This window comes from Echiichthys vipera (assembly GCF_963691815.1).
Source record: "Echiichthys vipera genome assembly, chromosome: 5".
Lineage (NCBI taxonomy): Eukaryota > Metazoa > Chordata > Actinopteri > Perciformes > Trachinidae > Echiichthys > Echiichthys vipera.
Genome location: NC_139830.1, coordinates 7,889,468 through 7,909,860, shown reverse-complemented (window position 1 = coordinate 7,909,860; position 20,393 = coordinate 7,889,468). Strand labels below are relative to the sequence as shown.

Genomic DNA, 20,393 nt, shown 5'->3' with positions numbered 1-20,393 from the left:
GTCTGTGTCCTGCTGAGCTGTGCCTCAGGGCAGCTCAGGGCTTGCAGAAAGAGCAGGAGGGAACAAGTTGTCTGTCGAGAGAGAAATGAAGAGTCTTGGATGGTTAGACCTCACAAGATGGACAGCTCATTTATATCACATATGCACACCAGCCTGGAGACATGAAGACGACTGCAGGACTCTGTGCTGCACTCAGCCCTGGGCAAGAATAGCAAAGAAACATGCAAGAAAAGCACAAATAAGAGAAGAGCCTCTGCAGCACAGTTGTATTTTTTGTAGTACCACAATAGCACAAAATGCATCATACTGTAATGAATGCATTTTTTTTTTTTTTTTTATCAGGGTGGCCATATTTGACAATGAACCGCTTACCATTCACCCCTCACATATCAAAGCCCTTACAGTATGCGTTCTCCAAGAGCAGTTGTCTACCAGACATGCTCCAACAGAAGTCCTGAAGAGCTGGCATAAAGCTTAGGCAGAAGTGTGTGCAAGAATGAGGCAATGCCAAGTAACTTTGTAGTTTAGTTGGTGAGCTGTCGAGCCATTCCTATCTCTGTCTCTTAGATGTGTCCCCAAAGGGCTGCCGTACATGTCACTTATGACACACACTGATATTTTTTTTAATATGTATGCATGGCAGTGGGTGGTATTTAATGTGTGTCTGTGTCGGAGGGCGTTTGTGTACATGTGAACAGTGTATGTATGGTATGTGTGCATATGTTTGTGGTTTTGAGAGTGTGTAAGTATGTGTGTTTCTTCTCTGGTCGTGGGAGCTTACAGGCCCTGTGCGCAGAGGTTCCCTAATCCAGTGTTTTGAAATGAGCCCTCCAGCTGTTGTGGGCTTGAGAGACCGCTGCCTTGGAGGAGGCTTAGGGATAATAAGATGCTGCTTCAGTCTCCATTCCTCTAGGACCTCCTCTTTCATTCATTTTCTTCTTTCTTTCTTTTCTTCAATCTCCCTCTGTCCTTCTTCCTCCCTAAATCCAGCACATTTATTATCTATGTGGCCATGAGAATAAATGCCTACACTGATCCCATGCTGCCAGTAGATCGCACATCTCGTTATGGTCGTAACCTTTTGTGTGAACTTCCCTTTTGCCTTTAATCCTCCAATAAGAACATAGGTTGATTGTTTGCACAAAATGAACATTGTCTAAAGAGGATATAAGAAGATCAGATTAGAGTGGTGACCTAAGACTTTGTTATGCATTATATTTATAATGATGGCCTTTGATCGCAGATGTCATAAGGGTTGATGGCAGCTCATTAGCTGCATTGTGACATACACGCTGAGGAAGCTGTTGCACTGCTTCATGTACAGTCTTATTATTTAAGCAATTGAGTTACAGTGCATATTGACATTCCAGTGGAATATAATGTCTTTAAGTGAAATTGCTGCATAATTTATGGAAAGTCTTTTCATGAATATATCTCTTATGAACCATAACTGAGCGGAGCAGTTTGAGCGCTGCCTATCTTACTCGTGCCAGCAGTGAGCCTGCAGGGTGTGTGGTGTCTGCCAGCAGAAGGGACGCGTAGGAAGTCTGCAAGTTTCGGACAGACAGAGCGGGAGCAACAGGCAGTCTGTCAGCTAGAATATGATGGTGATATTCAAAACCCAAATACGGCAGAAATTACACTTAAATCCTAAAATGCTTAGCAGATGGCTTACTGTGTTTTTTGAGACCTAGAAATAATAAAAATAACTGGATGTATGGTTGGTTGTGACATGTATATTTTCCTGTGTGAGGTGATCATTGCTCGCACTTGACATCTGGCTTGACTCCTACGTAACACACAAATGACATGCTGGTGGTTTCTACTTTTGGCTTATGGCAAGATCATCATCTTACATTATCACTAACAAGGACGATTCACAGGACATGATCAATTATCTGTAATCATATCAGTGCCATCTTCCTCTTCACCATGCTTAGATAAGATTACTTCCCATTGGGGTTTTTGGACAGGGATACATGCTTGTGGGGAAGATCTAACTTAATTTAGGCTTTAATGTCTTTAGCTCGTCTAGAAATAGGACGCTGCATGTACATATTTGTCTCTCTAGGTCTGTTGCAGCTGACAGATGTGGAAACCGGCTCCTCAATTTCTTAGTTTGAGAGGATAGACCTTTGTTTCACAAGACAACAAGCTATCATAGTTGCTTAGTATGCTGCATGTACACAGGAAGCAGCAAATAGCATCCAAAAAACCATTACTATCCCCACTTGTCATGTTCATTTAGTGTGTATTGATACAGACTGTGTTCCCATGAAAGCAGCGAGAAGCAAGTTGTTTTAGGAAATGAATAACTCAAGAGACAGCCTATCGTGTTTCCCCATTTAACTATTACATATTTCATGTGATCCTTCACAGTGTGGTCTAGATGTTTGTTTAGTTGCTTAAAGCATTTCAAAAGAGGAGCTTGGTTCAGAAATCATGTTTGCTTTACTGTAAAGATGAAAAGGCAGTAAGGCGCACTGAGATTAAACATGACTTTTTGCTTTTTAAAATATTGTACATTTACATCTACACGGCAGAGGTTCTGCTCATTATTACTTGTATTTGTAGACATCCCCTCATCTTTCTATGTATCTGACTTTTCTTTCTCTTTCTCTATCTCCGACCTTAAAAACTTTCCATTTTCCATTTTCAGATGCATCTGTTGTTGTGGGAGTTCTATTTGCTTCTTTCAGGTGTTTGCTTTGCTCTCTGTTTTCTTGTTTTACTCGTTAATGCTGCAGTGCTGTATGTGTTTATCTAGTGTGTGTCAAAACACTGATCAATGTCTCCTTCCTCCTGCAGTGTGTGTGCGGGCGCTTGATGTGACGGTGTCCCAGAGCAGTATCCAAGTGGCCCGCGGCCAAGCAGCCGTCCTACCTTGCTCCTTCACCACCAGCGCTGCCCTCAACAACCTCAACATCATCTGGATGGTGATACCACTGTCCAATGCCAACCAGCCAGAACAGGTACAGTGTACATCACTGATGCACCCACTCAATCACAGTGACACAGCATTTCCTTGACCTTCAGCAAAGAAGCGTTCAAAATCAGTGTTGGACTAAAGGACTGTTGCAACACATATTTTTTATATTTGGACCCAGCAGACAGAGTTTCTCAAATCAATTTGGTTCTTATTTACTGTAACTATAAATGTATGTAAATGTTAAACAGTTAGAGGCGGTAAACAGAGCTGCAATGCACTGTTTGAGGAGTTTACTGAGATGCATGTACTGTAACTAATGTCTTCTAATGCAACCTTGCTCCATACGCATCATGTGGAAATCTGTACTGCTTCCCAACACCAACCTTACAGTCAAAGCAGGTACACAAGACTTGATCTGTACAAAGGTGTGCTCAGATACAGCGCAAAGAGAATTGAAATACTTGAGAATTAAGAAATATTCACAATGCATCCACAGAAAGATCATTTTTGGGGGCTTGAGGGACATTCAGCACAGCTACATGATGGTTCTCACTCACAGTGATGGTCATCAAAGAAAATCAAAGATAGCGTTGTACTGTATATGAAGAGCTCTTTTCCAAAACGAGATAAAAGCCAAATTTAAAAAAAATTAGTTTGTCATGCCACTTTGCTGTAAACAGAACCTTTTCACTGCTTCATCGATGTTTCATGCCAAATCTCTATATTTCCTTGTTTAAAATGGTCCGCAAGATGCAGTTCCTTTCCAAACTGCGACCAGCGGCAAACCTATTTTTAGCCTAAATGCGATACGTCCTCTCGACCAATCAGAATTCAGGGAGCATTCTATGCGATCCAACATGGCGGCGCTCTGAAGCGGGAGAGTTTTTTGTTTTGTCCGTCCGTTCAACACGTTCAGACTGAGCCATAAAACATTTTGACAAGATAAATTTGCCAAATGTGTGGGTCTAGGAAAAAAAATGTAATTTTCCTGAAAACTATTAAAATGGATTTATAGTGTTTTGGAAAAGAGCTCCTCATATATATATATATATATATATATATATATTTGCATATGTATGCCGAATATACAGGGCAAAATATATACAGTCAATACTGTCAATTTTGCGAACAACACAAATATACAACATGTCTCTTTCCGGTGCATCTGAACGCACCTTTAGGATATTAGTTACAGTATATAAGCTCTAGGATAGATGATAGATGGCTGTGTAAGAATAATATAGATGTAGATGTAGGTGTACGCTTAAGGTGTGTCCATAGTCTAGATAACTCTGCCACTTTCTAAGTGTTGCCTGCAGGATAGCATGTAGCTCTTCCTTTTTAACAATGCATCAACTGTACGGCAAAGCGCACCCTAAAGCTCATTTTACTGTTTTGTATTTGTTTGGGAACATTGGCAGCAGTAAAATTCCCACATGAAATCACTTCAGTTTTGTCTTATTGGCCTTAATTTTGTCCCACTGGCTTCTCACCATTATCCCTTCCTGGCTTGCTATTCTCATTTTCTTTGTTTTTTCTCTCACCTTCCCTTTTCTCCGTCTCTCTCTCTCTCTCTCTCTCTCTCTCTCTCTCTCTCTCTCTCTCTCTCTCTCTCTCTCTCTCTCTCTTTCTCTCTCTCCGTCTCTCTCACTCTCTATCTCTCTCCATCTCTCTCGCTCTCTACCTCTCTCCGTCTCTCTCTTGCGCGCTCTCTTTCGCTCTCTCACTCTCACTTTTCCTCTCCCCTTGCGGGGCTTCTGTGATTCCATTTGAGTTGTTTAACATGCAGCTGCAGGCCGTACAAGCTCACCTGCCTCCCTTCACTTTGAACCCCGATGCTGGTCGGCCGTCCAAATAATACAATCATCTTCTGCACTAATTACCTCACGCCCACGACAGGCTCTATATCGCAGCTGTTCTCACCACACACACAAACACCGGCACACACACAAACTTGCATTATACAGACTGCTGGTCCAAATGCAGTGCAGATCCACATGCAGAGCTTATATATATTTACTGGCTTCACACATACAGGCGCAGTTCACAATAGGAGTGTGAAAAATGGCATGCATGTTTCTATACATCCATAAAAGCACACATCACAGAGTGATGCTCTGATGTGCACACCTGTGGATAAGGGCTTATTAAAAGTAACATAAACATGTATAGGCACTTATTCGTGGTTGAATGCATGTGACTTTTAGATGCCAGGCCAGTGATGACGGGAGCTGATACATGTAGAAGGCTGCATAACATTCTCACGCTATAGCTTCACACTGTGTAGTATCACATGTGACATACCCTTTCAATGTACTTTGTACCTTGGATCATTGGGTACAAGCACAGTGATGCACACATGCTTTAAAGTGTGCACTGTTACAAATTGAACCTTAAATTTATATATACAGTGACGCACATGCAGTCCCACACAAGACGGAGCAATTACTATGTGAACTACAGTTTTGCAATCAGGTTGTGCATATGAATTTGGTGAGCTGTCTAAAAAGTGAGTGATGGAATAAAGTGCTGCGTGGGGCGACAGCACAAGTGCAAGGTCATTTTAGAGGAAGAGAATGTCATGAATGATTACAGTTGATGCTAAAAGCCATTAAGAATTACTGAACAGAATTCTGTACACTTGCACACCCTAACAACCTGGGTTAGCACTTTAGCTCTCTCGGCTCAAATTTGAATACCATGTTCAGATAACAAGAGACAATGCAACTTATTTAGCACTGTTAGAGGGCAACAGCACAAGATGTGCTGGCTTCTCTGACTTTGCAAACTTGAGCCCAGATTAATCCTGTTTAATATATTTGCTTGATGCTTTGACTTGCCATGTTGTTAAATGCTTCACCCTGTGGTTTACAGCCTTAAGCCTACATGGTTGACTCCACATTATAGGCTATATAACTTAGTGAATCAAGTGTGAGCTCCATTTATTATGTTTATGAGTGGAGAAAGCTTGCCAGTCTGGTGAATCTGGAGTCTTAATACATTCATTCATTCACCTTCAATACAAAGGACATATAATTGTTATTATTATTGAGCAAAGACAAAACTAATTCTTTCCTCCTGTTTTTAAATCTACAATCAATAATTTTATGCAGTGGACCAATTTCAGTCACAGGACTCTGAGGTTCGCCTCAGCTCCGAGTTTTAATGCATCTTTTAGCCCGTATTTTTCTTTCACTGGTTTGGTTGACTCTCACGGCTGTCGTAACGTAACGTAACGTAACGTAACATAACGTTTTTTAAGTGAAAACACTCTAATAACCCACTGTACACTGCCTTCTCAGCAACAAGCAGCCAGAGACACAGATTGAGTGACTAGCTGGTGAGACTGTAGTGGAACATTTACAGTAGCAACTAAAGAAAGACAGACACATGATTCCAATTAATGCTAATGTTGCTCCGTGACTGTTAAAACAATGTCAGGGGTCTAAATGGGTCAACACATGTCTGTCAACCCACCTTCACAACTCTCGTCAAAGCCAGGGTTGGACACAGGCCAAGGTCTGCCCAAGGGGAAAATGAGTAAAGTACACTATATTAATGATAATCAACTCAAGGAAAAAAGACAGAAGAGAGATGTACAGTAGGAAGTTTGCACACGTCCTACAGCAATCAAGAGAGAGGGAGCGTGCATATGGACAGACGGAGAGGTGAAACTGAAACTTGGCTTATCTTGTAAGTAATCAGTGACTGAATATAATACTGTGGTTTATCAGTGAAGTAATGGACCTACACGGAAGCGTAGTGTGAAATCTGCTAACAGCTGTCTCATATGAACGCTGTACGCCCGGAACAATCAAACTAGAATCTGTCTAAACTTCCGCCCTGTTGTGGTCGTAGTAAACTGTTTACAGTGGGTACCTGACAAGCTGAGCTCCAGATGACAACGTGTAGACATGCAGCTCATGCGTGTTTGGGTGCGATGTGTGTTCATGAAATGTCTGTGCATGTAATCTGCCTATCATTCCGTTGTTGTGATCAAACGTCCTGACCTCTTTCCTCTGGCCGCTAGGTGTGAGATAATCCAGATAAATACACACACGCACACAAGTAGACAATGGTTTTATGTTTCTGAGCCGTTGTTTATCCTCTCTAAACTGCTGGATATTTATGTTATTTATGCTCTAATAAAAGATCCAAGTTAACGCTCCTCTCACACCTGTGAGACTAATTCCTGAAACTGATTTTGCAGTTTTAGGAGAGCTTTCTTTGATGTGGTGAGCCTGACAGCTTTATAATGTCAGTACCTGATTTTAGTCGATTTCTAAAGGATTTCAGTCTGCTTAATGTATGTTTTTATTCAATTCCTGGAAAGGGGGCGGTGTTGATTTTTGAAATTCCGTGAAAATTGTGCACTTTCGGTGAAATGAGGCTCTGGTGAAATTGAGGTCACAGAGAATCTGTGGTGCAGAAATGATGTTAATCTGTAATTGAGAACATCTGTCACAGTATTTTAGATGATCAAATTCTGATCCTTATTTGAACCTAACAATCTGCCAGGGGATAGATCAAATAAAAGCTGCATTCATATGACCTGAAAATGTGTATTTTTTTCTCTCCTTGTCGTCTCCTTCCAATCCTACCTAAACAATTTCTGCACAGGGCACATCTTTTCAACATGTAAAAGGATACTCAATATTCAGGCGGCAGGTAACAATTATGGCAATATGTAAAAATACAATGGGATGTAATGCAGTAAGGCTCTAAGGCAGGAGTGTCAGAGTGATCCAGTAAAGGGCCGCTGTGACTGCAGGTTTTCATTCCAACCAAGCAAAACAGACCTGACTTGAGTCATGCAATCACCTGAATTGTCTTCACACAGTTGATTTGTTGGATCAGTGTGTTCTTGCTTGGTTGGAATGAAAACCTGCAGCCACAGCGGCCCTTTACTGGATCACTTTGACACCCCTGCAAAGGCATGTTGCTTTCGAAGTATCAATTCTCCTGTAGATAAACATTTCTTCCTTAATGTTATTCCTTCCGAGTTACACATGTAGGCATGATTTACTCCGTCCTCCTTTCTGTCTGTTTGAGGAAGTAACCTCTTTAAATGTGCATGTAGCACCTGTTCACATCAATGATACATGTTTCATTTTAAGTTATTTATAAAGTCCTTGACTGTAATGACTTGTTTGTGTTTCAGTAACATTTTTGCTCATGTTGAAAACTTTTTGCACATTTAAAACACATCCCACATATCTGGGGTCTCTGAGAAGTCGAGAATAAAGTTTCTTTTGACTCAACAGCCAGATTATGGTCCCTGGGATTTGAATATGAATTAATCCAAACCAACTAACTGACTAGTTGATCAATATTTTATCATGTATATCAGCATCATGTAGCGTGCCAACCAAGGGCTTAGTTCTGCGTCAATGTGCTCTCAGACTGTTCCTGTGGGTCCTACTGGAGGGGATCAGGGACCCTCGCACTGTCCCTTTGGAGAGGCTGAGGAGAGATAATAATCTAACTCATACACTCAGCAGTCTCATATACACTAATGTAATATCTTTTATTGATCCGTGCAGATGAAATTGTTTTTTTATTTGCTTGCCTACCTCCAGGGACACCAGTATGCAGAGTCAGCGACAATAATTTAAACAGGGTTTAAAGTGTATTTCTTCAGGACACTTGAGTATATTCTTGCTTGGACCTGTACCTTTATTTGAAGGACACATATCACTGACATTTCCTCTGCCAAAGAGTTATGTTTTTGGTTCGTTTTCTTTTGTGTGTTGGTTTGGTGGAAAGGCGTAGCATGGGCCGCTAAAGAACCAAACACTTTCATCAACATGCAAGATAGGGCATGGGCTTGACGGAAGCCGGTGCTCTCCCAGTGCCCTTGTAGTTTATTTATGTCTTAATCCAAAATGTTTACCCCTTAAGTTCTATAACAGTTTGTTTGGTTGGAATTTGTTGCTAATGTAGGAATGAAAAGCCCATTGAGGCATGATGCTCAGCTGGGCTACACACTTTTTTAAAATCAGCACTTTTAAGCAATAGTAACTAAAACATAACTTCAAAAACTAAAGACCCATTTGTTGTGTTCTTGAATACTACACAAAGAAAATAGAAACAAAGCAACTGGCTGATCATTCCATATACTTTCAGTACTGTATGCTTTAGAAAATGACTGTCAAAAAAGTTAAGTGTATACACATTATGTCTTTTATGGGCTAAATCATGCATAAGCAGCAGTTTGAAGAGACTGTGGCATGGATCTAGGCCCATATTGTTCGGACCATGTCTCAGAGGATAGAAAGAGATAACAGTAGCAGCTTACAGTCAGTAAATTGACGGGACGCTGCGGGGCTTTAGAGGTTTATTCAGGCTTTATTGAGGGGATGGCAGTGTCCCTTATCTCTGGGGCCAACAGGGTCCTCCAGTGTCAGCCAGAAGTAGGCTATGGTTGTGAGACACAGTGCCAGATAATATATGAAGGTTTACTGTGTGCATCCACTTGTGGCTCACACTTACAGGCTGGATGTAGAGCAGGAGAATGGGATGTAGTGAGTGAATGCCTGCAGTGTATGTGTGTAGGGTTTTGGGAGGGAAATTATGTAGTAGAGGTTTACCGCTGGGCCAGCAGCGGGATGTCCAGTGAGTCCAGCTGGAGTTCTTAGGGCCGTCCGCCATTTGAGTCCCAGCCATGACCTCTTTTCTCCCTGCGCACAGCAACAAAGCCAACCAGGTCATGCGAGAGGATGAGGTGATTTATACACACACATAGGATGGATTCAGCACAGTATGACAGCGACATAACATCAAGAAAATAGGTGGAAAATGTTGTAAGCTGGAAAATAGTCACAGAATACACAGTTGTGTGCAGTTTTTTGACAAACCGTATTGCTGATTCATTCATTTTTGTTGCTTTTAACAAAAAAAAACAACGTCAAACTAAAACCCACAGAGAAAAACTGCAGGGACAGGAACTATAAGATGCACCACAGGTTTGGGCCCGCTTTAATCCTGCACTCCCTCATTCACACCCACAAACGCGCACGCACAGTGTTTGTAAGGCCGATTGATTGGATCACTTTCATTGAGCATGCAGATTATATTGTTAGGTCATCAGGAGTGTAGAGCCAGGTCATACAGGTGCCATCTGTTAGAGAAGGAAACAACGACAGACACACATAACAGGAAAAATGATTTATAGGGAAAAAAGTGGACAGACCACCCAGTTATTAGACTAAAAAACACTCTGTGGCAGAACAATCACACACTTGCAGACAGCTCAAACTGATACACTCCCCATGAGTATATGAATATACACTGAAACACACACCCACACACACACACATAAGATGCAGGGTCTCATCACAGCTGAGGAACTGCTTATTCATCTGCACATAAGAGGACAAAGCGAGCGTACTGCACTCAGGAAATTGCAGCCGTGCAATTTACAACCGGTGGACGACAGAGTCACATACACACTCCTGCATTTTCATCAGAACTATCATTCTCTCTTTCTCACACACACACGCACGCACGCACGCACGCACGCACACATGCATGCACACACACACACACTCACACTGGTGCTGGTTGTTTCCCTGGGTCTTTGAACAGTTCAATGAGGGCTCTTTTCACCAAAGTGAATAGCCCCTCTGATTCCGCTCTCTGTGTGTGTGTGTGTGTGTGTGTGTGTGTGTGTGTGTGTGTGTGTGTGTGTGTGTGTGTGTGTGTGTGTGTGTGTGTGTGTGTGTGTGTGTGTGTGTGTGTGTGTGTGTGTGTGTGTGTGTGTGTGTGTGTGTGTGTGTGTGTGTGTGTGTGTGTGTGTGTGTGTGTGTGTGTGTGTGTGTGTGTGCGCGCGCGCGCATGCCCGTGTGCGCGCGCCATACCATGTGTTTGCATGTGTCCTCTTCATCTTTTGTGTGGGTCCAGCTGAGGGGTGAGAGCTGTTTTGCATGCGGCTCTGCCTCACAAACGAGCTGTTCAGTCACAAGTTTGAGGCCTGCAGGAAGCTTTTGAACAAACTGATCCTTCATCACTCTTTAATTTGGACCTGAGACAAGCTTACCTCAACCCAAAGGTTGTGTTCTCATAGTGATTATTCTCAGAGGTTACGGGATCTGATTCCGTGTGTAGAGGACTTCGTCAGATTGCAGTTTATGTGTCCAAGTTCAAATGTTTTCAATTATGCATAGCATTTAGTGGATGCTTTTATCTGAAGAGCCTTATAGTACCATGTAAGCGTATTTTTAGTATGTACTCCTTACCATGGAATCTACCCACTGAGCTAGAAACAACCACTTACAAATAAAATGTTTTTCTCTGTCTGTCTGTTTGTTTCTTAGAACATAAAAGTCTGCTCACTCCTGAACCTACTCTGTCCACTGTCAAACTCTGTCAAGCCTCATAGTAGAACTAGGTCTCCCTCTAGTGAGAGATATATGTAACAGGCCACTAGAGTACATGTCCAAGAATCACATTCATGAAGTATCCCGATCCTCACAGTGACAAAAAGTGTTTAGTTCTTATGATTATACAATACAATATATACTGGCATCATCTGCTATACTTCATAGAACAACAGAAGCAGATTTTGTTCTCTGGATTGTTGATACCCAATTTTTATTTCTATTTTCTTTTCCCCTTCATTTATTTCTCTGATCTCTGCTTTCCACCCTTTCACATTTACTTTTCTATCTACCAATTCACTTCAACTCTGCTCTTTTCTACATCTATTACCTTCTCTGTCTCTTGTCCATCCCCTCCCCATGACATCCCAAATAGGTTATAATTTACCAGGGAGGCCAGGTTTTTAGCCTCGCCAACCACCTCAATGGCCGTGTGGGCTTTGTGGCAACCATGCCAAGTACAAGTGCCTCCATTTTCATCAACAACACCCAGCTTTCCGACACTGGGACCTACCAGTGCCTGGTCAACAACCTCCCAGACAGAGGAGGGCGCAACATCGGCGTCATTGGACTCACCGTGCTGGGTAAATAATCGCATGTCACCACAGAATATTCTATCTATATCTACTATCAAGTATTTCGTTGTTTGAAACTTTCTTGCTTTTGCCCTTAACTTGGAAGGAGGTTGACACTTTATTTTCAGTTTGTAAGTATCCAGAATAACAGAACTATATGAAATAAAGAAGCATGCAAGCACTGTCGGATTAATTAGTCTTCAGCTTTTTTTGAATATGAAATTTCCTCTGCAATAGGGAAAACATTAGATTTGCTTTGTAAAGTGGCTAACATGCTTCCACCACCCACTATCTCCATCTGCTAGTGCCCCCCTCACTGCCAGCATGCCGAATCCAGGGCACGCTGGATGTAGGCAGTGACATAATGCTGATCTGCAGCTCAGATGAAGGCATTCCCACACCATCCTACTCCTGGGAGAAGCTGGACGCACTACCCAAGCTGCCGCACAACGCCATGCAAGGTATTACAAACAAGCTGGCCGTCGGAGTTCCCTTTTGCCCCACCTTTGCTGGTAAATCTCTCACACATAGCGGAGCTCAGACTCAGCAACAATCCCATCATCATCGCCACCTGTTATGTGCCAGACCTAAACTACTGCCCGCCCCCACTGATCCTGCTGAGGGGTGATGATGAATGGATTGAGGGATTCAAACCATGTGATTTTGTGAATGAGTGTGTCAGGAATGTTATTAACCCAGATGATTTGTGGTGTTATGTTCTTCCTCATTCTCATGCTGAATACCAACTCTGACGCACACTTCTTTTTTCTTGTTTACTGGGCTAGTGCAATCACAATGGCCTAAGCGGTGACTTTAACACCCAGCCAGGTCTTAGAATAACCAGAGCAGGTTCATTGGAGTTGCACTTGGTTTTCAGCATCAGAGAGCACTGGTGTAGTAGACTCTCCTTTCTTCTGTGCCCATTACGCAATCAAAGAATCTTCATCACCAGTCACTGTCTTTGTCTGTACACTACTGATCAGTGGAAGGCTACAAAATGTAACATTAAATGCAGATGGCAGATTTCCACAACAGTAGTCTTTAATCGTTTGGGTGGGAAAAGCCTTTAAATGGGTTAGGAAAAAGCTGTTATGACATTAAACTAACCAATAGAGTCTATCATTAACTACACTTACACTTATGCTGTTTGCATTATTTTCTCTAAACCCTGATTCAGGAAATTAAATGAATAATTAATATTGACCATTAGAGAGAGTTTATTGAGATATTACAACTCAAGCAATATGAGGAAATCCATATCAAGACCAAGTTATTAATATTGTATTGAAAATCTTAGCGCAAACATTCAAAATGTTTCACTCTGCCTTCTTCTTCTGTTTGCATTTAATTCATATTGAAATGAGGATTTGTCAGCGTCCCTTTGTGTGTTTTGACACAGACAGCTGTGACATCTGTCATGTCATTGTCTCATGATCGTGAGATCATGTTCGAATCTGGCTCACTCTCTAAAACTCAGATATCCAGGAAATGCTGCGGCCTTTGTCATGAATCCAGTAGTGTACAGCTCTATGATTCTAAACTCAACCCATTTATCATTTGTGAATGAAAGGAATCTGCCTTACTTTTTGACTGCACAGTATATACTTCTCATGCACACCTTGTATCTTGTATTAAAGCTAAATATCACCCTCTATTGGTAGATAGTAGAAGTGTTCAGTTTGATGTATTGTTAAACTATAAACATGCTTAGTATCAGATTTTTAAATTAACTCTTTGTGAAAATACTTTTTTGTGCATTGCGTCATAAGCGTCGACATGTATTTTTGATGCCACTTTATTTGCTATTTGGCTCTGTGTGTATCCATCAGACCAGATGCAGGGCACTGTAACACTGAGAAACATCAGCACCAGTACCTCAGGACTCTACCAGTGTACCTCCAGCAATGTTATTGGCAAGAGCACTTGTCTGCTCAACTTGCAGGTCATAGCACGTAAGTACTCTCAAACGCATTGCTCCTTTACCGCTGGATCCACGTGGCACTGTTCTTGTCATATATAAATATAGCTGGCTGTGTTTTGGGATGCACATTTATAGAAATTAAAGCCTCATCTCACTCCAATTCTGACATGTGGAGTAAATTTAGAAGAATTCTCCCTGAGTGACACAGACAGAAACACAGGCAAACAAACTACACAACTAAACAAAGGACAAGAGCAGAACATTTTGCAGATGACAGTTCCCCCTATAACTGGACCGATTTGATAAAAAAAAGATACAGATTTTGTTCGTCATATACGGGGTCAGACAGTTTGGATAGCTTGACAGGAAGGACTGTAACATGTTTACATAGGCTTTTTTCATCTGACAGTGTTTGACAGGATGACACTGTCAGAAAATAAAGGCAGACAGCAGAGTGCTGAGTCTGACTGTCAGTGACAGTGGGTTTTAGTCATTGCAACACGGTGCAGATGTAAATGCTCAGAAAGACTGTGTTCTTAAAAACTGTTTGGTTTCATTGCTGTTTCTATTATTAGAGTATTATTTGAACAATGAATACATAAAGTCCATGCTGGATTTCTCTGTTTCTTTCTTTCCCATACCATAGGATATACAGTGCAGCTATATAGCTAGGTATATGTGTATCCCTTCGGTTCTGAAATTGTATGGGATATATTATGCCCATTTTCACGTTCATATTTGTGTTTGGCTTTCTACTGAAACATGTTTACATACTTTAATGTTCATAAACACAGTTTTTCTATTACTGTCCGTCTAATATACACCTGTCTGAAAAAGCTCAGTCTTAGTGCCTGTCTCTATAAGCCCCCCTCTCATGTATAGTTGTCACATCATAACCGTACAAAACTCCTGACAGCTTGTTTAAAGGCAGTTTCTGAATATGGCTTGTGTGCATTTCTCTGCGATTTGATTGTTTTCATGCTTTCACAATAATTATACCGACTCGACCTGCTTTATAATCAAGGGATTCTTACTTTTTTAAAATATGGGACCTTTAACAGTTAGAGTTATATATCCCCAAAAAGATTTGTTTGCTGTGTGTGTCTGCCATAATCGAAATTCTTTGAAAGTGACTCTATTTGCTGGTTAGTTTTCTGCAGCCCATCCAGCTCTCTCTTCAGCTTAGGTCGATCCTGGATGACTTAAGACTGAACTTCACTGAGATTTCTTTTTGGCAAACTATGGTGAAACTTTCTCCTCCTGTCTCTCTGTCTTGCAGCCCAGCCTCAGAGTGTTGGTCTGATAGCAGGCACCATCGCTACAGGAGTTCTAGCTGTCATCATCTGTTCCCTGTTAGTGGTGGTCACACTTTTCTACTGGAAGAACAAAAACAAATACGACGAGGAGGAGATCCCCAATGAGATCAGGTAGGGCTTTGATTTGGTGACGCTGTTGTAGTCTCCTGTGCATATAGACAACAAAATATTAATGGATGTATTGGATATAGTGTCTCAAAAAAGGGATTGCTTGCTATGTATTCCAGACTGGCAGGGTGGAGACTATATTTGTGGCCCCTCTGCTGTAATTCAAAAGGCAATAAGATAAAGCAGCAGCTTTACATTTCCTACTGTAGAACTGTAGATTAGCATGTCAGCACGGCAATCACAAAGATTCAGCCCAAAGAAACCCGGACCAGTTAATTGGATTTAAAGTTAGGGGAATTCAGCTTAGTTTTATCTCCTGACAGCAAATGTTTCCATCATCAAAAGCTAATTTGTCTGTTCAAACAGTCTGTGAAGCTATGTCAGATGATTAAATGGGCTGCAATTTCTCCCTTAAATCAGTCCATGAATCATTTGGAAGTTGTATCATTGTTCATATATCTGAGGTTTTGGCCGATTGTGATAACATCTGCCTCATTTGGAGCTCAACTGAAACCCTGCACTCTGCTTTTCTAACAGCAAATCCCAATGAGTATCTTTTATCTCACTCAAATTTTATCTGGAGCCAAACTCATCTAACAAAAACTACTCTGCATAAAAAATAACATTATTTTTATGAGCAAGTATTAAACAGACAACAAGAACTTGTAATGTAGACTTGGCACCTGTGTTGCGATTGCATTATTTGCACAGGTGTTCCAGTTACTTTAACAACCCGCTGTATATTTAGCAGTCCAGAAACATCCAAGTGCAAAGCTGAATAGATAAGTAGTACTAAGATTCTCAGTGTATTGCTCCTCGACTGCATAAAGGACTCTTTTAATTTTTAATGTGCCAATAGAGGATTTTGCACTAAATATTTCAAGGTTAACTAATTGGCTACGTTACCGCCATCATTCTTAATATCACTGACATCTTCACAATTTCCACTTATATTTTCTGAACAGAGAAGATGATCTTCCTCCCAAGAGGTCATCATCAGTGAAGGCTTTCCATGCAGACGCCTCATCCTCAGAGAACGACACACTGACGTCTACCAACACCTACAACAGCCGCTACTGGCACAACCCCAAACCCAACTATGACACCAACTCCTATACACGCTACAATGGAGACACTCGCCAGACCTTCTCCACTGCTGCTCAGGGTGCACATGGACACGGACAGGCTCAGAATGCAGGACATGGTCACAGTACAGTGGTCACAGCACCAGGCTCAGCTCCTCTGTCCCGCCATGTGCAGCCCACAACGGCGACAACATCTTCGTTTGCCAATGGCAGCCACACGCTCCCGCCACCCAAGACTCTGGTGGTAACCACAAACTCTGCCCCGTCTCCTCCCGCCATGGTGCGCAGCAACGGCTCTGTGAGCCTCAAACCAGTGGTGACCTCGGCACACGGGCAGCACACACACTCCTACGCAGTGAGTCAGGCCACGCTGGAGCGGATGGGAGCAGTGCCTGTCATGGTGCCCGCCCAGAGCAGAGCTGGCTCGCTGGTGTGAAATCTCATTTGGAAAACTGTTAGCTTTGAAAACAAGACTAAATGAGTTTTTGGTTCTGACGTTTTAAACCCACTGATGAAAAATAGACTGAAAATGGGCTGAAGCAGCCCGCTGCCCATTACAACTGTGTCTTTCTCTATGTCTTGACCTCTTTGTCTCAAAACAAACTGGGATTTTACAGTGCAGAGTTCATTTAATGCCAATTCCTTTTGTAGCCAAGCACTGCATGGAATCTCAGCATCCCCTTATTGGAGGGATTTTCCCGGTTGGTGTGGTGGGAAACATTTTTCAACCACTTTTTCCTACATAACCTGGATTCCCAGATCTTTTTCAGGGCTGGATCATTGTGATGATTGTGTTTTTCAAAGCAACACAAGACATTTTCATCTCAGTGTGTCCATACTGCATGGTCAGACAGAAGTGAGCTCGGATTCCCACTTAAATGCATGTGTCTCTTGATTTAGGGAAGCAAATGAAGTCCATAATATTTCTAATAATTTCTTTTCACTGTTGTTCTTTTGATTGACAGTAATGACAGTGGTGAAGAGGATTATGCATTGAAAAAGTGAATGTTCAAACATCTGTTGGGAGTAACCTTAAAGATGAAAGTATAAGAATGGAATGATGTTGGGGAAAAGGCCTTAGAAGCTAAGGGAGAGGGGTTTTATTGGGTGCAATACATTGCATATTTACCTAGTTGAATGCAAACATTGTAATTACATTTTCGCACTTTCCAGAGCAATTTTATATCAAAACTACTCTCTTATGAACAATAACTCAGCCTTTTTAATGACATGCTTTAACTATACAAATTATATCAAAACTCTTCTGCACATTCAAAATACTGGTGATATTTGAAGATGGCACACACACTGGATTTTCACACCTGAAAGCTACTGTCCCCTTGATTTACACTTGAACCTGCAGATTGTTAAAGTCTTTGTTGCTGTGTTCTTCCTCGCTGTTGTCCTAACCTGGTTCATGTCACATCACTGCTGCTTTGAGAAGAGGTTGATAAGAGGATATCTTATTTCATAAATGCTTTATAAAGAAACAAATATAGATTTAAAGGAGATTTTGTTTTTCTTCCCCTTGACAAAGGCTAACACCTATGTTTTTCTACTGTACATATTGTAACTACAACAGTAGGCTAGATTGTGAATCAAAGAACATACATTACATGTCTGACTGATACATATTCTACAACTTGTGTCTTAATTTTAAAACAGTTCTTTGTTACATGAGACAACAAACTGGGTTTAATAATCAGTGTTATTGGTTTCAATGAAGGGATATGTTTTCATTTTCTAAGTATTGCCATTTCACTGCAAGGTCTGAGGTAAACACAGTATGATTTGGCCATATGTTTAACTATAAATCGTAGACACATATGGTGGAAAGCATCACTGTTTCTGACCGGCTGTATTTATATTCTAACCAAATCTCACCTGTCTGTTTACTGTCAAAGTGTTCCCAAATTTAGCAATCCTCATTTCTTATTGTGCTTTACATGAATGCACAATACTATTAATATTTTGTAGCTATGATGCAATATTTGATACAGCAATTATCTGTGTGTTACATGCAGTATTGGGAAGTGTGTTTTATTCGTCAAAGCAATTCCTCTTTGCGTCCGATATGAGTTTCCATTATATGTGCTGTTTTGGCATTTAAAGTTTTATTGAGACAAATGTATGTGCTAACATTACAAAACAAGTGCTCTGGGTTTAACATATATAATCTCATTCTCTATGGTTGACATATTTTTTTTCATTCATGTTTGTTTAGTTGTTTTTTTTTACTCCAAATGACTGCACTAACTTTTTTTTTAATGTGGGGACTATTCAATTTATGTATGTCTTCATGCAGTTGTCTTAAATGGACTCAACTACAGTCAATTTAATGAGAAAATAAATACAAAAATGGCAGAGTTTAAAGCCACTGTAGAGTGGTATGAGCTATGTTAGGCTGGAAACATGAATAAATAAAATGCTCTTTAAGCTCAACAAATATTTGGTTAATATGAGCACTACATACAGTACTTGTCAAGTGCAGTAGATGCACTTTTGTGTTATTGATATCGTTCCACATTGATGGAGTCTCAAAATAGACCTGCTGGTTTCCCATCACAGTTTGTCAGTAATCTAGACCTGCCGTTTACACAGACATGGTTCAAACAATAATCATGCATTTATTATTTTGCCTGGAAGTCATGTAATAAATGGCTTGTACTTAATACATTTTGTGACAACCATCAGTTACTACAATATGTACCAGTCCAGATCAATCACAAATTCATCTTTGTACACTTGGCCTCGGTCCGACCACAGCTACTGTTTGGCTTCAGTACTTTGGTTAAATCCACCTGCAGCACACACACATTCATTTTTAAAAACACCCCTCTTCCTTTTTGTTTGACAGTGTTTTCAGAATGAAGTCTTCTGTCTGTGTAGATTTCACTCATCTCACCCAGTGTCCCTGCCCTGAGCACTGGCTGACAGCATTAAAGAATAACCTTTCTTCAAACATCTCTGGCTTCATTCTTCCCAGAGGAAATTTCAGGCTGGAAAAGCTACACTGAGATTATTTCACTAATGCTGCCCTCTGTTTGCAGGAGCAATGGAGGAAAGAGAGCACAATCAGTAGAAAACTACTGAGAATTTAACCCAGATTAAAGAAGCAGCTCATCTTCTACCCTGGCCATAGGTTGGCGTGTGGTACATACGGTGGTTTATGGGTTGTGCATATAGATCAATAATTACATGTGATATATTGCCAATAGTAAAACCAATCTGTAAATATGTATAAAAATACATCTTGTTCTTATTGTTGGGTTGAGAAGAAATAGGAAAAATAACACTTGTAGTGAATAAAATATTGTTAATACATTCTAATCGGCTTCCAGCTCATTTATTTGTGCGTGTGTGTTTTTTTTTTTTGCCTTCCAGTACAATTTCCCTGCCTGCTTAATGTTTTTCAGATAACATTGGCATTACTCAATAATGAACAGCAATATTCAAAAAGAAGAGGAAACATGGTCATAGGAGTTTTATAGGTTTTGAAGTGGATTATCAACAGAAACACTGCTGTATCTTAGCTACATTCAAGTATAATGTGTACAGATTCTGCATAAATTGGTTCCTGTACAGTAGATTTCGGGAGGATATGAATAACACATTTCAGGCTTTGCTCAGCAAACTTTCTATGGAACCCATTCATTGAGCCGTCGGTGCACCTGCAGGCTGTTAAGACAACCACAAAGATGAGAGCTGTACAGAACAATATGAAGAATTTGCAAGTGGGTTATTTTCTTCATGCTTTTGTGGTTTCTATTCCCGAGACAGAGTGTGTAATACTGCAATAATGAAATGACTTCCCAGTAAATATAGAGATTTAAGATGTACATGCTAGTGTGCATAAACGATAACTATCTATGCCTGTTACTGCACATTGACTAAGTGTACTGCATGTATGCCATGTTATAGTGATATCTCATGCATTTTGGGGTAACATGCATTATCTCTTGCACTGCGTTAAAGCTCCAAATTATTCAGTTTGTTTTAGTTTGTATTTTTATGTGAGCATGGTATTGCTCTATTGGTGTGTCTATTGTATATTTGGCTGATTTATTTATGGGTATATCAT

At 40.8% G+C, this 20,393-nt stretch overlaps 1 protein-coding gene across 1 annotated transcript in view; it reads left to right on the top strand.

Annotated features, from left to right (window-relative positions):
* Positions 1-18,380, top strand: part of igsf11 (immunoglobulin superfamily member 11) — a 97,386-nt gene extending 79,006 nt beyond the window's left edge. Inside the window, exons 3-8 of the mRNA XM_083914649.1 lie at positions 2,809-2,972; positions 11,684-11,891; positions 12,188-12,343; positions 13,712-13,834; positions 15,083-15,230; positions 16,193-18,380. Coding sequence (XP_083770775.1) covers positions 2,809-2,972; positions 11,684-11,891; positions 12,188-12,343; positions 13,712-13,834; positions 15,083-15,230; positions 16,193-16,748 — 1,355 coding nt within the window. The 3' untranslated portion in view covers positions 16,749-18,380. The remainder of the gene's footprint in view (positions 1-2,808; positions 2,973-11,683; positions 11,892-12,187; positions 12,344-13,711; positions 13,835-15,082; positions 15,231-16,192) is intronic.
* The last annotated feature ends 2,013 nt before the right edge of the window (positions 18,381-20,393 follow it).